The sequence below is a fragment of the Podarcis tiliguerta genome, assembly GCF_965153285.1.
Source record: "Podarcis tiliguerta genome assembly, chromosome: 7".
NCBI lineage: Eukaryota > Metazoa > Chordata > Lepidosauria > Squamata > Lacertidae > Podarcis > Podarcis tiliguerta.
The window spans coordinates 74,010,856-74,030,224 of NC_139540.1; the positions used below are offsets into that span (position 1 = coordinate 74,010,856).

Consider the following 19,369-nt stretch of genomic DNA (forward strand, 5'->3'; position numbering starts at 1 on the left):
CATCTCAGAAAGCCAGGTGGCACCCCGGTGTTGTATGAAGCGTGCCTTAAGCCCTGTAACTGTGGAGTTCCTGTCCGCCCTATAGCAGTTCCATGTTACTTTTCAAAGGATGATTATATGAAAGGAACATTAAGCAACCTTTCTATAGTTGGCTCCTTTATGAAATGGAAATGAAGTCTGTTCCCAAGGCCCATGTGAATAATAAAGGACTTTGTGTAATAGTGCCATGCCGAAAGGAAGTTCTCTCCTCGCCCTCCAACAAGTAATTATTTGCAACTTGCTCGACTTTTCCCAGAAGGGGTAATAATTGTGTATCCCCAGCCAATTTCCCCCCAGTTATGTAATATTCCTGCCTTGTCCCTCCACCCCTTCCAATCACCTTTGCAGTGAGTGCTCCAACCTCTTTCCCACGTTCTAAACATGTTTTGGCTATTAGGAACAGAAGCTTGTTTTCAGCCATGAGACAGTTGGGCTAAATAATAATTTGGATTTATTTATTTGCTTACTTTGTGCCCTGCGCTTCCTCCAAGCTGCACAAGGCAACTTACAACACAACGCGCAATGTAAACAACAGTAGTCTTCCCTGGTGTGGTGTGATGTATTGTGTTTCCTTTAAAATTGCAGTCACTATTAATAAATCCACATCAATGCATATTATTATTATTATTCATTTCAATTCTATACCACTCTATATTCTTAAGAAAAGATCTCAAAGCAGTTCACAGCATATTAAAACATCAAATAAAATGATCCAGAGTAAAACATTGCTGTAGAAAGTCAAGTGTACATTCAAAGCAACAGAATTAACAGGAAACTAAAATATCATCTTTAAAGATTTCAGAATGAAACATTACAAATGAAGTCAACAACGGAATGCACATTTAATGCAGCAAGGTTAATAATTATAAATAGTTTTTGTTTTGTTTATACCCCGTCCATCTGGCTGGGTTGCAAAAAACCTAAACATTTCAAATGAAAATGTTACTAAAGGAAGTCAGATATAAAATAGAAAAGCATGATTAACAAGAGAATAAACTATTATCACAATGCCAACTTTTTCACTGGGTGTGCGTTGGGTTTGTAGGTAGGAGCAGAGTATATAAATTCACACATGAAGATGTTACGCAAATCTGTGCCTTCTTTTTGGGGAGATGTTTTTGATAATGCACAAATAGCTACCGTACTTGAAGCCTGCAACCATGGTTAAGTGATGGGAAGTGTTATGCTTGTATATTGACCCTCGATGATGTTGAGGTGCAGTCAGGAAATTGCTGTTGCAAGGCTTCCTTCTGGGTGATGATTTAATTTTCCTGGAGACTGAAGTAATTTTGCAAATGTAAACACCTTTTTTCTTTTGCTCTGTGGATGATAACCAAGTGTCTGGAAAGCAGACGGTTCTTGTACGGAGAATTCTAATTTCAATCAGTATCCTTGTTTTTGTCGCTTTTGTTGTTGTTTAGTCGTTCAGTCGTGTCCGACTCTTCGTGACCCCATGGACCAGAGCACGCCAGGCACCCCTGTCTTCCACTGCCACCCGCAGTTTGGTCAGATTCATGTTTGTAGCTTCGAGAACACTGTCCATCCATCTCGTCCTCTGTCGTCCCCTTCTCCTTGTGCCCTCCATCTTTCCCACCATCAGGGTCTTTTCCAAGGAGTCTTCTCTTCTCATGAGGTGGCCAAAGTATTGGAGCCTCAGCTTCACGATCTGTCCTTCCAGTGAGCACTCAGGGCTGATTTCCTTAAGAATGGATGTGTTTGATCTTCTTGCAGTCCATGGGACTCTCAAGAGTCTCCTCCAGCACCATAATTCAAAAGTGTCAATTCTTCAGCGATCAGCCTTCTTTATGGTCCAGCTCTCACTTCCATACATCACTACTGGGAAAACCATAGCTTTTACTATACGGACCTTTGTTGGCAAGGTGATGTCTCTACTTTTTAAAATGCTGTCTAGGTTTGTCATTGCTTTCCTCCCAAGAAGCAGGCATCTCTTAATTTCGTGGCTGCTGTCACCATCTGCAGTGATCATGGAGCCCAAGAAAGTAAAATATTTCACTGCCTCCATTTCCTCCCCTTCTATTTGCCAGGAGGTGATGGGACCAGTGGCCATGATCTTCGGTTTTTTTTCTTTTCCCTTTTTTTTTTGTCGCTAATTTACCGGTAATAGTCTTCAGCTTTCTTTTGTTTAGCTTTTCCTAGCGACAGACCGAGAATGTCACCACGTTTTTTTCCTAACGGAATAAATCAGAGAGTGGGTGGATGGGTGGGGGGCAGTGAGGGTACCTGCTGCTTCAAAATAGAGCCTTGCACCCACCAGTTTCCTCCAAACATATTCTCCAATCTACATCATAACGCACTGAATTGGAAAACGGGTGCCACTCAGTAAAGTTGTGGTGTAGCAGTGAGCCAGGATGAGTCCAATAAAAGACAATACATTTTGCTGGTACATTGGGGGGCCACCAGCTGGAGTCTCTGCAGCCAAGCCTGAGGAATACCAATTGACCCCTAGTTGCTAACCAAAAGGAAAGAGAGTTGAGAAGATCTTGTGAAATCCATGACAAGTCAGTTCTGGCAGTCCACTTTAAGATGAGTTGGGTTGTTTTTCCTCCCTCACTTACAGTATTTTTCGAACACTGTCCAACCACCTTGTCCTCTGTCGTCCCCTTCTCCTTGTGCCCTCCATCTTTCCCAACATCAGGGTCTTTTCCAGGGAGTCTTCTCTTCTCATGAGGCGGCCAAAGTATTGGAGCCTCAGCTTCAGGATCTGTCCTTCCAGTGAGCACTCAGGGCTGATTTCCTTCAGAATGGAGAGGTTTGATCTTCTTGCAGTCCATGGGACTCTCAAGAGTCTCCTCCAGCACCATAATTCAAAAGCATCAATTCTTCGGCAGCAGTGGTAGGATGCTGTAAATTTAACCCCTTTGTCCCCACTTCAGTCCTGATTCAGATCAGAGCCCCCCCCCCCCAACACCTGCAATTTGAATTGCTGTCTGTCTGCCTGCCTGCCTGCCTGCCTGCCTGCCTGCCTGCCTGTCAGTGCATGGGGGTCCTCATCTGGATTACAACCACAGCACGGGGCAAAGGCTTAAAGCCCCCTATCTGCCATGCTGTGGCTCACCTGGGATAGCTCAATTGGTAGAGCACAAGACTCTTAATCTCAGGGTTGTGGGTTTGAGTCCCACGTTGGGCAAAAAGGATTCGTGCAGTGCAGAGGGTTGGACTAGATGATCCTTGTGGTCTCTTCCAACTCTACAATTCTGTGATTCCTCAGAATGGACCTGCCATAAAGCTATTTCTTGATGACAACAACAGCAACAACAACAATTTTATTTGTATCCCAACCACTATGGGCGGCTTCCAACTTATATAAAACCATAATAAAACATTGCACATTAAAAGCTTCCCTATAAAGGGCTGCCTTCATATGCCTTCTAAAGGTTATATAGTCATCCACTTGACATCTGATGAAAGGGCATTTCACAGGGTGGGTGCCACTATCAAGAAGGCCCTGTAATCAGTGCTGTACATATTTAAACCTCCTTTAATCATGTCAGTAAAACCTTCTTCACTGGTTAAATTTTGGGGTAAGCATCCCTTTATGTCTTGGAAGTATGTGGAAAGGCACAAATAGTTTTGTTTCTATAATTTTGAAGAACTTCTATCCAGCTATTTCACCCAGCAGGGCTCTCGGATCTATGATTAATTGTTATCTTCTTGCAATCTATCCTGCTTTTCCACTGAGGTGAACAATTTCCTTCTCTCTTGCTGGCATGAATGAAACCTGGGTTTTGCTGCAGTTTTATAAGAGTATATATTTGAAGTAGATGAATAAATGAGCAAATTATTTGGATATGCAGAAGATATTAAAAATAAATTTAAGGAGCCGCAGAAAGAGGGGGAAGGAAGTCAAGTTTTGAAATGTTAAAATGATTGTAAAACTAGTGAATTGCATAAATAAAATTTTTAAAAAGAAGAAACTTGGGTTTTGGCTTTGTATGTGAGAAGTTCTCTCTCTGTTTTCTCGTACTTCTCCCGAAGCTTTTATTCTGCAACCAGCTGCCGGATCAGATGGTGGGAAAGAAAACATATTCTTCTTGAGCAAAGAAACTTGTGTTTGCGTTTTAGAGGGAGCGTTTGGATATGTTGTGCGCGCTACATTGCATTGTGAGGCATTTGAGCTCTTGTGTGAACATAAAACATGATTACAGGGTTTGGCAGTTCTGAGAGAGAAACGGCCTGACTGGGCAGTAGCTTCTGGAAACATATAATCACAGCGACATGTTAAACTAAGGCTTTTAAGAAAGACGTTTTGGCCTCTAAACATTTAACTTGTAATTTAGGAAGAGAGCTGGATCCAATCCCTTACAAATTAGCACGAAACGGGCTGAAATGCAGGCCGTCCTGACCGTGGTTTCAGTAAATCAAGGTTGCTAGCATGCATGCGACCATTAATTACGACTCTCTGCAGGATTTAAAGGGGGGGGGGGACGGGCATGGCAAACTGCAGGGCCGCCTCCTTTCTTCTTTTGTGCGGACTTGTGCTCAGTTTGTCGGTCCGCTTGGCTCACAGAACAAAGGAAACAAAGAAAAGTGTAATGAGCTTTATGATAACAGGGCAGAATGGCAAGCGAGAGAAGGAGGTGTGGCCTAATGTACAGTAGCCACCCAATAGAAGTTTGTATGTTTTTTTTTCTTTACTGTTTTTTTTAAAATCTACGACGCTCCAGATTTCCCATTAACAAAATAGTGGTGGTTGTAGCAAAGAGAAGATATTCAGAATTGCTCGCTTGGACAAATTTCAACACAAGGTACAACCAGGAAGAACAGAATCAGTTATCCGTATAAGTTAAACGAGAGAGAGAGAAGAAAAGGTGGCTCTCAGGTTATTCCTAGTACGTAATACGGCTGGGTCGCATCCTGTACCTTATCGTTCCAATGCTGAGTGAACAAGGTCCACTTCTGTATCAGTACGTAATTTTGTAGCCTATGTTTCCTGGTTCTTATAGTATCAGGAAGTTTGACCCTGTAAGCCAAATCCAACATCCTTAAGAGCTAGTCCTGAACATCTTTTTCATAGCTGAAGAGTCCAAACACCATTTGTATCCAATGATTGCTTTAATTTCGTTTTCTATTTGAGCTCAGATATTTCTGATTTTCAAAGTTGTTTCGTTAATGGCTATTAGAACCTTGGGAAGCAGTTTGCCCGATTACTTGATAGCAGGACGTGAACACCAGGGGACTCTTGTCACTTCCGTCTTCTGTTTTTTTGAGCATCAGATCAGTGTTAGAAATTCAGATATATGGCTCCTTAAACCAGGGTTGCAGTCCCCAGAACGGAATGGCCTAGTTGCCATTTGGGGACCAGTTGGCTCGAAAGCACTTTTTGGTTCCCGAAATCCATTCTGGTTGTACAGATAAAATATCACGGATAGAATTCTGCAGGACGTGTTGCTAGTGTGTGGAAACAGTCCAGGCAGGCACCTCCAGATGGTAAATTACACCAGATTCAAATTCTGTTCAGCATCAAGAGCTACTCCTGACTGAACCAGCCTAAGCCTTTAAAAATAGTTTTTGAGTTAAACTGCTCTTTTTTGAAAGTTAAATTTATGTTTTGTTGCCAGGTTATGTCACCAAACTGAACGGGTTTAACATCCTGGCCAAGTCTCTCTCTCTCTCTCTCCCCCCCCCCCCCGGTCCTGCCTTCGACACACCTCTGAAATGACCCCCCTTTTTAAGGGTTTACACTGGTTTCAGATCTCCAAGGCTTGGCTTGGCTTTGCCAGCTGGGTCCAAGCGAAGTTGGGATGGGGGAATTATGCCCAGCATATTTCCAGCAGAGCTGAGCATGGGGAGTTGTGCCTTTTCGACCAACGGGTTGGTATTTGTGGAGTTTCACTGGTTGAGAACATTTGCCATTTACATACACATCTCAAATGGTATTTATACCAAACCCAGGAGAAAATGCAGTGAACCATCGTGAGTTGGTTTGGCCGATTCTGATCTTAGTCTAAACAACTTGCCCTGCACCTAACCAATAAAAAGTTGTTACATTCAGAGTTTCTAATTTTGCTGTAGCTGCATAGGTGGCGAGCAAAAAACTTACTGCAAGAAATACTGTAAAATGGCAATATATACATATAAATATGTATTTATATGTCTTTATATTTATATGAACCTTTTAACTGTATAGCCTATTTACACACTTCTGTTGGTTGGTTTTACTTTGGATACAGTTCTGTTTAATCCTTGATATTTCCCAATGAAGGGCATCTTGTCATATTCTAATAGATCAAACAAAACATCTTTGACCAGTTACTGTTGTGGGTGGACGTATGGTGGTGAGGAGAGATTTGTGCCCTGGCAACAGTCTCCTAAAATTAATAAAGTAACTAATAAGGCTTGTTATTGTAGGCCTTCCAAGTGGATTATGTCCTAAGTCTTAAAATGTGCATTTTATAGCCTTAGCAAGCACAGTGCTGTGCAACTGTTTCCTTTGGTTACAGAATGGGTTGTTTCCACCCTTTTCCTTGAAATTCTGGACATTGCTGTGCTAAAACTTGCTGTGCTATATTAACTCGTGAACTCAAGTGTCTTGTAATCGCATGTACACCTTGTCCCAGAATCCTGTGTCTTTCTTTTTTCCAGACTTATATTGGTTCCATCGTTGCCTCCGTTAACCCCTATAAGACCATTCCGGGCCTCTACGACCGCGCCACGGTGGAGCATTATAGCCGGCACCACTTGGGAGAGATTTCGCCTCATATATTTGCTGTTGCCAACGAGTGCTACCGCTGCCTATGGAAGCGTCATGACAACCAGTGTGTTCTCATCAGGTACCGAAATACTCTTTAATTGCTGCTGAATCTTAGATGTGTATGGGATCACACCAGTTGCTTGAATACGGAGAGAAAGGACAGGGGGTACTCTTAATTCTTTCCCCTAGGACTCCATTAATCATGAGATTTGTGGAGATGTAGCTTTGCTGCATGATTTAAATGGCTTCTTAAATGACAAAGCCTTCTTGGCTAAATATCTGTCCTGTGGTCATTTAATAAACACATATATCGGCACCCCACACGCTCTGGCCTGTTCCCTTAGACCTCGTCTCACTCTGAACACTGATTTTCCCCACTGGTTTGTTGCCTTGCTGTGCAGAGGATTAATTTGTCACCAGGAGTCTCGAATAAACACAATCCATCAAAAAAAGATCTTCAGGAAGCCCATAAGTAATGACAGCAACTATAATGAAAACTCCTGAACATGTTGGCTGGTTTAATCTGTTTAATGGGGCTTGGTTGTTTTGTCTGTTGTTTAACGCAACTGTGCTTTCCTTTAATGAGGATAAAATAGTTTCCAACATTGGCCCTGATGTTCATTGTTTTTTTTTTTGGGGGGGGGTGCCATTCCGTGACTTTGCTGATTGGTGCTGATGTTGCACCTCGCATTTATTGTGCTTTTGGAGACATGAAAGGTGGGATTACTACCTTTAGTTCAAGCAAGTAGCTGCCAGGATACCATTCTGCCAGCTAGACAGAGAATTACTGTTCTTATTTGTTTGTAATGCCAGTATCAATAATATTATATGATAGCATATGCAGCTATGTGGAACGTGGGTGGCAATGTGGGTTAAACCACAGAGCCTAGGGCTTGCCGATCAGAAGGTCGGCAGTTCGAATCCCCACAACGGGGTGAGCTCCCGTTGCTCGGTCCCTGCTCCTGCCAACCTAGCAGTTTGAAAGCACGTCAAAGTGCAAGTAGATAAATAGGTACTGCTCTGGCAGGAAGGTAAAAGGCGTTTCCAAGTGCTGCTCTGGTTCGCCAGAAGCGGCTTAGTCATGCTGGCCACATGACCCGGAAGCTGTACGCCAGCTCCCTCAGCCAATAAAGCGAGATGAGCGCCGCAACCCCAGAGTCGGCCACGACTGGACCTAATTGTCAGGGGTCCCTTTACCTTTACCTTATGCAGCTATGTGCTAAGCCTAGAAGCACCCAGAAAAGTTGCACTTTTATACAAGTCAAAATTTCTTTTTGGAAAAGCCCTTCCAAGGAGGAATTGTGGACATTTAATGCAATTACGTGTTACAGCTTTTCCTATGTTGTAGGACACAGGTAGGGGACTCGATGCTTGGGAAATACCACATGCAAACAAATTTCCTACACATGGAAAGATAGCATGCTAGCCAAAAGGCTAGCCACGCAGCTTTCTTCTTAATGTGCTAATTTTCTAGGTGTGAGGAGTTTTGTTTGCTTGGTCTGGTGGAGTGAATCATGCCATCTCTTCATGTGAACTCTGAAATGGAAACAGTCTCAGGAAGAGCTGAACCACATGATTATGCTTCATGGATAGTTTAGCGCTTAGTATGAAATTTGTGTATTAATTAACATGTCTGAGGGTCATAAACGTGTATTTGTGGGTACGCATGCCGGGAGCTGTGATTAGTCAGATATTACTAAAGCTCACATTCATCTCCTAGAAGTTGTTGAGGTTTCGCTAGGCCTCAGCTGGTTTTTACAATAAATTTCACTTCTTTTTTGGAGAATAGCACTCTTCCCTTTGACGAGAGTGAAGGCAAGCCATTTCCAGAGTACTGCTTGAAACACAGAAACCAGGCCTTTCCCCAAAGGCCTGTTTCGTTCATGCAGTGAGGTAGCTCAGACTACCGCATTCAAAGCTCGCTTTTTGCAGTGCCACCATTAACATAATTTTAACATACATTTTTGCTATCTTTATGTGGACACTGAAGCTTGAATTTAAATATTGTGTGCCCCCCTTACTTAATTTGCTGTTTTTGTCAGTGAAATACGAGGAAGTACCGTATTTTTCGCTCTATAAGACGCACCAGACCACAAGACGCACCTAGTTTTTGGAGGAGGAAAACAACCTGAATCTCAGAAGCCAGATCAGCAAGAGGGATCACTACGCAGTGAAAGCAGCAATCCCTCCTGCTGTTCTGGCTTCTGGGATAGCTGTGCAGCCTGCATTTGCTCCATAAGACGCACACACATTTCCCCTGACTTTTTAGGAGGGGAAAAATGAGTCTTATAGAGCAAAAAATACGGTAGCTACTGGGAAACTATCAGTCTCTGGCTTCCTGATATAGTTTGCTGAAGAAAGCAGCGCTTAAAATGCATCTCTTCTATTCTCGGCTCACACCAGTTGGCATGGGCAGGGCAACCCAAGAACAAAATCTAAAGCAGGAAGAGACCTTAAGGCAGTGTTCTGGAATCACAGGACTTCCAGAAAGCCCCTTGGACATGCTGCCACTTGTTTCCCTACATTGGGTCAATGTTTGTCATGGTAAACATCCATTTTTTAATGATACAGTCACAGGAAGCGTGCCGGTCAGTAAATACACAGTTCAAAGTTGGACTTAACTCTTTATTAGCAAAAGCACAGCCTCCTCAGACTTGGTCGAGTGGCAGGCCTAATGAGCAGAGCAGCTCATTCTCAGTGGTCTTACTCCATGAACATCACTTGTCGAGATGGAAAGTCCCCACCTAGTCCCCTCTCCGGGGCTTTTTCTAAGCGACCGAAGACTGTGCCTGCATGCAGTCTGCCATTGCTCCACTTGTTTCAGCCCTCTTCTGGTTCTGAGAGACAGGGAGAGGGGAGCTTGTTGCAGCAGGAGGGAGAGAAACCTGTGCCCCTTCACCAGCCAGACTCATCTTTCCCTCTTGACCTTCCTCCTCCCTCTCATCTGCTTCTGCCTCTGATTCTGCACTTCTCTCTGCCACAGACTCTCCCAGCTCACTAAGCCCTGTTATAGCTTCAGCTTCGGACACCCTCTCCTCTTCCCAGTCTTCTCCCTCTGCCCACTTACCGTTGTCCCACCACAGGGCTCTGAGATTTCCTCCCTTGGTGGTTCCTCAGCTGGTTCCTCCCACCATTCCTCTGCATCAAACCAGCCCATCACATCTAGGTAAAGGTGAAGGAAAAGGACCCCTGGAAGGTTAAGTCCAGGCAAAGGCGACTACGGGGTTGCAGCGCTCATCTCGCTTTCAGGCCGAGGGAGCCGGCGTTTGCTCGCAGACAGATTTCCAGGTCATGTGGCCAGCATGACTAAACTGCCTCTGGCACAACAGGACACCGTGATGGAAACCAGAGCGCACGGAAATGCCGTTTACCTTTCCGTCGCAGTGGTATCTATTTATCTACTTGCATGCTTTTGAACTGCTAGGTTGGCAGGAGCTGGGGTAGAGCAACGGGGATTCGACCTGCCGACCATCTGAAGTCCAAGAGGCTCAGTGGTTTAGACCAGGGCACCACCACACCCATGGCATCTACCTACTGTGGATCTATCTATCATCTATCTATCTATCTATCTATCTATCATCTATCATCTAGCTAGCTATCCATCTATCAATCATCTATCATCTATTTATCATCTATCTATCATCTATCTATCTATATCAATCTATCTATCATCTATCTATCATCTATCTATATCTATCATCTATCATCTATCATTTATCTATCATCTATCTTTCTATCTATATATATCTATCATCTATCTTTCTCCATCCATTCATCCATCTATTTATCCACCCATCTTATGATCTGGGACATGAGGCACCTAACCATCTGTAGACACAGCACTGAAAAAGTCTTTTTTAAACAATCGAATCCAACGAATTAACAGTAAACAAGTTTCTACAGTGAACAGGCATAGCCAGGAGTGAGATGGGCTATTGCCAAAAACACATGGGTGTGGGACAAGAGCCTTGGAACTGTCAAATGCCATGCGGTTTCTCATCACAGAGAAAGCAGGAAATCCTTTCAGCATTAGTCACTTTTTTCTTTTCTTTTTTGGCGACTGCTAATGAAAGCTGCTATGTTATGCTATCGGTGACACGTTTCATTCCAAATACAGTAGGACTTGTACCAGCGTTCCTTCATCTGTGTCCAGCAATAAATGACAGAGCTGATTTCGTTGTGGGTTGCATGCTTGGCTGTCCAGCTTACAGTCAAGCAGATCCCAGTCTCTTTAAGTTGCTAATAGAATTGACTCTTACTATTTCTGTGCAGCTTGTCAGCCCGGCTGGAAAAAGTCCCAAGTGCGTAGTTGTCTGGGTCGCTTAAAAAAGATGTTGTCAAACTAGGAATGTAAAATGTTGGACTTGCCTTGATTCTTCTTTGTGGGTTTTTCTTGTGACTCACACCTTCAATTTAGGCTACGATGTTGAGCAGGTGCTGGGTGTTTGTGTGTTGGATTAACAAGTGTGTTTGAAATAGGTGAGTTAAAGAGGTTTGTTGTGGTCAATCAATATCCAGTATTAATAATGTTACCTGGTTCTTGGACATAGAATCATAGAAATGTGTTGGAGATGTAATGAGATTGAGGGTAAAGGTAAAGGGACCCCTGACTGTTAGGTCCAGTCGTGACCAACTCTAGGGTTGCGGTGCTCATCTCACTTTATTGGCCGAGGGAGCCGGTGTACAGCTTCCGGGTCATGTGGCCAGCATGACTAAGCCGCTTCTGGCGAACCAGAGCAGTGCACGGAAACGCCGTTTACCTTCCTGCTGGAGAAGTACCTATTTATCTACTTGCACTTTGACGTGCTTTCAAACTGCTAGGTTGGCAGGAGCAGGGACCGAGCAACGGGAGCTCACCCCGTCGCGGGGATTCGATCCACCGACCTTCTGATCGGCAAGTCCTAGACTGTGTGGTTTAACCCACAGCGCCACCCATGTCCCGGAGATTGAGGGTATGTTTTATCATATGTGGTGGACCTGTAAAAGGGTAAAAGAGTATTTGGGAAATAATTCATGATGAATTAAAAAAAGGTTTAAATGTACTGTTCCAAAAACAAAAAACCCAGAGTCCTTTTTGTTGGGGATAACTCAGATGGAAATTCCCAGGTGTCAAACATCTCCACTTGGGTCTATCTGTCCAGATGACATTGTTCCAGAATTCTTGTGGTTTTTTCACATGCAACTTTACAAACCTAAGCCGTGCTGCCGCATTCTTTTTAGAGAGAAGAGGTTTTCTCCTGGCAACCCTTTCCAAACAAACCATACTTGTTCCGTCTGAATTGTACTGTCATGAACTTTAACATTTAACATGCTAACTGAGGCCTGTAGAGCATGAGATGTAACTCTCGGGTGTGTGTTTTTTGCAATTTCCTCTGAGCATTGCCATGAATTTGCTGAGCCGTCCACTCCTGGGAAGATTGGCAACTGTCTCGAGTGTTTTCCACTTTTGAATAACCTTTCTCACTGTAGAATGATGGACTTTACATTGGTTGGAGATGGCCTTAGAACCCTCCCCCAGTTTCATGGGCAGTAGCAATCACTTCTCTAAGAGCATCGTGCTGTCTTTCCTCTCTGGCATTGTGCTAAAACACACCTGAATTCTCCAGACCAGCAAAAGGGTTATTTATGTATGCTACTACTGCGGCCTGTGTTTCGTTAGCCCCAAAATGGAAAGTGAGCGAGGTCCCAACCAAAGAAGAATGGCAACTTGAGCTGACAGAATATGCGTAGCTTGCAGACTTAACATATAGAATAAGAGAAGAAGAAGAAGAACATACATTTAGAGAAGATTGAAAAACGTTTATTGAATATATGAGGGGGAATTGTGTACACCTGAAAACGTTGGCAGCATTAAGAAAAATTCAGCAGTATAATTAAGGTTTGATGGATGTATTAATGGAATATTGAATGGTTTAGTTTTTGTAAAATATGGAGGAATCTTTGATATGCAAAATTAACCACGGAAAGAGAAGGGAAGTCACTGAAATTTCAGGGATGTTAAAAGAGTATTTTAAATTGTATAACTGAAAATTTAATAAAATTTTCATATAAAATTAATCCTATGGAAGTAGTAAGGGTATACTTAGTTTTTCCACACATGATTTCTGAATTTTGGCTTTATTTCTGTTAAATAAATCATGACACGTTGTTATATCATGTGCTGCTGTTCAACTGAGGTTGTATTTACCTAATTTTAAGACCTGCTAAGGAACAGATGATTGTTATTATGTTTTCATATTTAATCCATTGAATTCAAAGAGGGTGCACTTTCTTTTCCCCATGACCGTATGTGATGTCAGGTGAACGGCACCAACATTAGTATGGCATGCCTTGTCAGCCTTGTAACTTGCTTGTCTGCAAGTAATGAATGCTAGAAGCAAAGTGATTCATTTGGATTTGGGGATGGCTTCTAAAAGGAAGCAAGTGCCCTCTAGCGGATTGCCTTATTATTTACAGCTTTGCTTTGGGTTTTGTGCAGACTCAAGCAAGTTCTCCATCTGACGTTTGGCAACAATATAAATATAATGGGTTATTGGGCGACTGCTTTTAAGATGTTGTCTTCAACTTGTGCAGAGGGTCAGTGCTCCCGTGTGCCTGAAGGAGCGTCTCTGCCTCATTGCTCAGCCTGGACACTGAGATCCAGCACTGAGGGCCTTCTGGTGGTTCCCTCACTGCAAGAAGTGAAGTTACAGGGAACCAGGCACAGGGGATTCTTGGTAGTGGCGCCTGCCCCGCGGAACGCCTTCCCATCAGATGTTGAAGCGTTAAACAATTATATAACCTTCCATAGACATCTGAAGGCAGCCCTGTGTAGGGAAGCGTTTAATGTTTGATGTTTAGTTTTATCCTGTTGTATTTTGTTGGAGGCCACACAGAGTGGCTGGGGCAACCCAAGCCATATGGGTGGGGTACAAGAAATTTATTATTATTATTATTATTATTATTATTATTTGCTGTGAACTTCAAACAGTCAATACAGTCATATCTCAGCTCCTGAACGCCTCGGGAGTCGAATGTTCTGCTCCTGAATGATTGAAAACCAGAAGTGAGTGTTCCAGTTTTTAAATTTTGCGGGGCATGGCTTCCACTATTGTTTCCAGAGCGGCTGCACAATTGGGAACCAATCGGAAGCTGCACCTTGGTTTCTGAACTTTTCGGAAGTCAAACGGACTTGCAGAACACATTCCATTTGACTTCTGAGATAGGTCTATACTTTACTGAGACAGTAAGTACAGTGGTACCTCGGGTTACATACGCTTCAGGTTACATACGCTTCAGGTTACATACTCCGCTAACCCAGAAATAGTGCTTCAGGTTAAGAACTTTGCTTCAGGATAAGAACAGAAATCATGTTCTGGTGGCGCAGCAGCAGCAGGAGGCCCCATTAGCTAAAGTGGTGCTTCAGGTTAAGAACAGTTTCAGGTTAAGAACGGAGCTCTGGAACGAATTAAGTACGTCACTCGAGATACCACTGTAATGCGAGACTCAGCTGCTGGCTTAAACCAAAGCACCTCAGTCACAAAGTGAATATTCTCTCTACTTCACCCTCCATCTGCAGCCATGGCCTCCCTGACAGGGTTGTTGTAAGGGTGACCGAGTTAGGATATTTGAGATGCTTAGGAATCTTCTAAAGTGCGATAGAAATGGGTCTACAAATTTTGGCGGAGCTTGGCAAACCAACCATGATTTCCAGCAACCCTGCAAAGCTCTGCTTTCTTGACTGACAGAGGCAAAAAGAGTGGTTTTTCTTTTATACTGGCTACCTGACAAAGTCGGAGAGGTTTGTAGAGAGAGGAGTAGCTGCAGGCAGTAAGTTTGTGTTGGTAGCAGCTTGCTACCAACCCACAGGCTGCATTCCAGCAGAAGATGCAGCCTGGCGCCATTTTGAAAAAGAGTGATTTTCCGCCAGTGGTTTCTTGCTCTGGCAGAGTACGCCGACTGTTTTCCCCGCTGGTTGCTAAAATTAAATGACTGGCAGTTGCCACTAGCGACTACAGGTTCAACCTGGCAACTGCGCATGCTGATTTAACTTCCTTCCGCAGGGCCTGTAAGACAGAGCTATTCTGCCTGGCTTTCAATTTGAACTTAGCCCGATCTTTTATTCCCCTTCCTTTCCTCCCCTTCCCCTTTTTATGAAGATTACCTGCTCTGGGATCCCACAGCTAATTCTCCCCTGGTCTCCTCGCTGGCTGAAATAGGACTAATTTAGCCAGCTAGTCCTGGTGATCATCTAATATTTATTGGATGGATTTCCCCCCTAAACTGATTTCTGAATTCTGAATTTATTGTTATTCACGTTTATACTGTATTTTATGCTGTTTTTTGTTGCATCAATTAAGTGTTTTAAATTTGTTGTTAGCCGCCCTGAGCCCAGTTTTCTGAACCGGGAAGGGCAGGGTATATAAAAAAATTATTATTATTATTATTATTATTAATGCACTAGTACGGGGCACTAGGGACGCGGGTGGCGCTGTGGGTTAAAGCCTCGGCGCCTAGGACTTGCCGATCGCATGGTCGGCAGTTCGAATCCCCGCGGCGGGGTGCGCTCCCCTCATTCGGTCCCAGCGCCTGCCAACCTAGCAGTTCGAAAGCACCCCCGGGTGCAAGTAGATAAATAGGGACCGCTTACCAGCGGTAAGGTAAACGGCGTTCCGTGTGCTGCGCTGGCTCGCCAGATGCAGCTTGACACACTGGCCACGTGACCCGGAAGTATCTGCGGACAGCGCTGGCTCCCGGCCTATAGAGTGAGATGAGTGCACAACCTATAGAGTGAGATGAGCGCACAACTATAGAGTGAGATGAGCGCACAACCCTAGAGTCTGGCAAGACTGGCCCCTACGGGCAGGGTACCTTTACCTTTACCTTACGGGGCATGGGATGTGATTAAAAGAAAATGGGATGTGATTAAAAGAAAAACAGATTCCCCGCCCCCTTTAAAAGCAGCCAGGATTGTGGTGGACATGGCAGGAAGGAATGATTTGTCCAAGGCAATTATGCCCAAAATGTGAAATGTATCTGATTATGGTATCGTTGCCTTTAAACAGTCTCCTGGAAGCCTCAAAGACTCTTTCTTCAGCCTTTAAGAGGAACATAAAGCAAACTGCTCTTTGGACAAGCATCAGACTTTTTCCACAGGGAGGTTTATTCTGACATACCAAGATAAAAGGATGGATTTGGCGAACTCTTTGGCCTTATCTCTTCTCTGTTGTGCAAGATACGGAGCCCAGAGACTGAACCGAAGTGTGTTTGGAAAGTGCTGCTTTTGTTGCATTGCATGTGATGGCATTGGTTGAAAGGGCATGTCGCTGTTTGAGATTATGTAGCTTTCGAGATTTTTCGTTGATCCCTCATAGCACATTAATCCAGAAGTGTTTGAGTGGGAATTATCTTTGTAAATAAGTGGAAATATTGGATGCAGACCTGCCCCCCTCAAAATATATTATGATTATTTATATGTCATGTATCTAAGAGACGACTGTTGCCAGAGTGGTGCATGCTCTGGTTATCTCCCGCTTGACTACTGCAATGCACTCTACGTGGGGCTACCTTTGAAGGTGACTTGGAAACTGCAATTAATCCAGAATGCGGCAGCTAGACTGGTGACTGGGAGTGGCTGCCAAGACCATATAACTCCGGTCATGAAAGATCTTCATTGGCTCCCAGTACGTTTCCGAGCAAAATTCAAAGTGTTGGTGCTGACCTTGAAAGCCCTAAACAGCCTCAGCCCAGTATACCTGAAGGAGCGTCTCCACCCCCATCGTTCAACCTGGACACTGAGATCCAGCTCTGAGGGCAGTTCCCTTGCTGCAAGAAGCCAAGTTACAGGGAACCAGGCAGAGGGCCTTCTTGGTAGTGGCACCCGCCCTGTGGAATGCCCTCCCAGCAGATGTCAAGGAAATAAACAACTATTTGACTTTTAAAAGCCAACTGAAGGCAGCCCTGTTTAGTGAAGTTTTTAATGTCTGGTGCTGTATTGTTTTTAATATTCAGTTAGAAGCCGCCCAGAGTGGCTGGGGAAACCCAGCCAGATGGGCGGGGTATAAATAATAAATTATTATTATTATATGATGGCAAAAAGCAGAGAAAGCTGATAGAGGAAGAGGAGTAAAAGGAAGCTGGAGATAACTAGCCACCCAAAACATCCTTTAAAAGTGCTTGTCACGTATCAGAAACCAGACAAAATGGCAGATACAATTTTCAAGTGCATCTGTGGCCAAATTATGAATGTGACTGGATCTCTAATGTTTGCTTTCCACTGTAAAAGGATCTGCAAAACACACACACACCAATCAGCTATATGGCCTTCCAATGAAAATATACAGCTTTTCCCCACATGGAGTGGGCAGGGGGTGTAGTAATTTAGATGCTGATAGTTTAGACGCCAGCTACTTTTACCTTGAGGGATGCATTCTTATATTGTTGAGTGTCATTTCTTATTTCTTAATGGGTGGGGTGTAAGTATAAATAACAGCAACTCTCAGTCAAAGAAGCTTAGTTCGCAGTTGTCATAATCCGTTGTAGCAAAGACTGGTTCTCCGATTTATATGGTTCTCAGATTTCAGGCTCTGCGCAAAGTCTATTAAATGCGACATTGATTTATCTTAGCTCTCAGAAGCTCTGCTTCTGATTACCTGCCTGGATACCATTTCTCAGATAAATAAATATATATTTATTTAAAATGTGTATCCTGGTTCACTAGCCAGCAATATGCTCTTGCGATGGCTAACAAAAAAATGAAGGAAAAAGCATTAATGAAATCATAATTACTGCCACTCACAGACATAAAAAGCCTTTTTCAATAAACGTCCAGCAAGTCTTCTTGAATTTTCAAGGTATGAGATCATTGGTACAGTTAACTAATTTAAGTCTTGTTTTCCTTTTGTCTTCCAGCGGTGAAAGTGGTGCTGGCAAAACAGAGAGCACAAAGCTGATACTCAAGTTTTTGTCCGCTGTGAGCCAACATTCACTAGAACTCTCTCGCAAAGAGAAAACATCTAGTGTGGAACAAGCAATTTTGGAGAGCAGGTACTGTGTTCATAGCCTCACCTATCTTCCAGGCAGTAGGGAAGATACATGGAAGGAAGATATTTTGGGGTTGACCGTTGTCTGCTTAGCAGTTTGAGAGCCAGTGTGGTGTAGTGGTTAAGAGCGGTAGTCACGTAATCTGGGTAACCGGGTTCGCGTCTCCACTCCTCCACATGCAGCTGCTGGGTGACCTTGGGCCAGTCACAGTCTCTCAGCCCCACTCACCTCACAGAGTGTTTGTTGTGGGGGAGGAAGGGAAAGGAGAATGTTAGCCGCTTTGAGACTCCTTAAAGGGAGTGAAAGGCGGGATATCAAATCCAAACTCTTCTTCTTCTTCTTCAGTTAGAAAACAAAACTGGCAGTACCAGGGACGGGTAAACAACCCAACAAGCACAGATGAGCGGGGTATAAATAATAAATTATGATGATGACTGAACATTTTCTAAACTATGGTAGTACATTTAAGTGATCAGATGCAGAGAGCTTCACTTGTTGGATGCACCAAACACTTTAAAATTCAAATGGAAGTAAGGTTTGTTTTTCTTCCATAAAATCCATATTTTATAGTCAGAGTTCTGACAGCCGAGCCTATATTTTAACCTGCCAAGTGCTTAGCAACCCTCTTGTTTTTGCAATCCACTATCCTAGGACTTTCCTTCTCGTGAGCTGGGGTTTCCAGGGAGTAAGGCATCATTGCAAAAGAGAAGCCTTTTTGTGGGGTGTATTATTATTTTTTGGCAGGTGTTGTTTGGTTGTGCTTATAATTTACCCGTGTGTATAATTAATGATTCATTCATTGATGTTGCCGCGTGCGTCTCTAGCTTAAATAAGTTGTCTTCCTTTGAAAATGCCTACGTTCTAATTGCAGGTTTCAAAGATCAATGAGCAAATCAAAAGAGAGAGGTTAAGGGTGCAACAGAGGTCACACGGATGCTGCAGAATCTCTTTACAGCATCCTTGGGCTATTTCATAATAACTGGTTTAGAGTAATTATAGCTCTGTAGCCTTTTCTACCTGGGGGGCAGCAATGCTATAGCTTAGCAGGGACAGGGGGACAAATGAATACAGTCAGGTTTTTAAGCGTAATTGGGGTGTGTGTTTGTTTTACTGCATTAGACCCATTAAAATATGTCTAACTGAAGTGCTATTGTTTATATGGTGTCCTTACTGGATGTGGAAATTTAGGATGGGGTGGGTCAACAAATGATTGGCTTACGGGAATTGGGAATGTAATGTAATGATGGTAGACTTTTGGTAGCAGGCCAGGCTAGGAGCTGGTGAGCTTGAGGACATATTTGAAAAGAGCTTGGGGTACATTTGAAAAGAGGAATGGAGGAAGGACAGATGGACAAAAGTGGAGAGAAGGGAGGTGAAAACAGAAGACTACTTGCTCACAAATTTATTGACAGCTGCACAAATTATTATAGCCAGGAAGTGGAAGGGGCAAGCAGAATAGAAAATGGAAGAATGGTATAAAGAGGTGTGGGATATGGCTATTAATGATAAATTAACATGTGCCATTAAGGTAAGGCAGGGAATATGCAGGAGAAATGATTTTGGGGAGATATGGATAGTTGCAATGGAATGGTCTTG

The 19,369-nt window shown here is 43.4% G+C and overlaps 1 protein-coding gene across 1 annotated transcript in view; it reads left to right on the top strand.

Moving 5' to 3' along the window:
* Positions 1-19,369, top strand: part of MYO10 (myosin X) — a 198,168-nt gene that overhangs the window by 97,433 nt on the left and 81,366 nt on the right. Inside the window, exons 4-5 of the mRNA XM_083449257.1 lie at positions 6,643-6,830; positions 17,642-17,776. Of these exons, the coding sequence (XP_083305383.1) occupies positions 6,643-6,830; positions 17,642-17,776 (323 nt within the window). The remainder of the gene's footprint in view (positions 1-6,642; positions 6,831-17,641; positions 17,777-19,369) is intronic.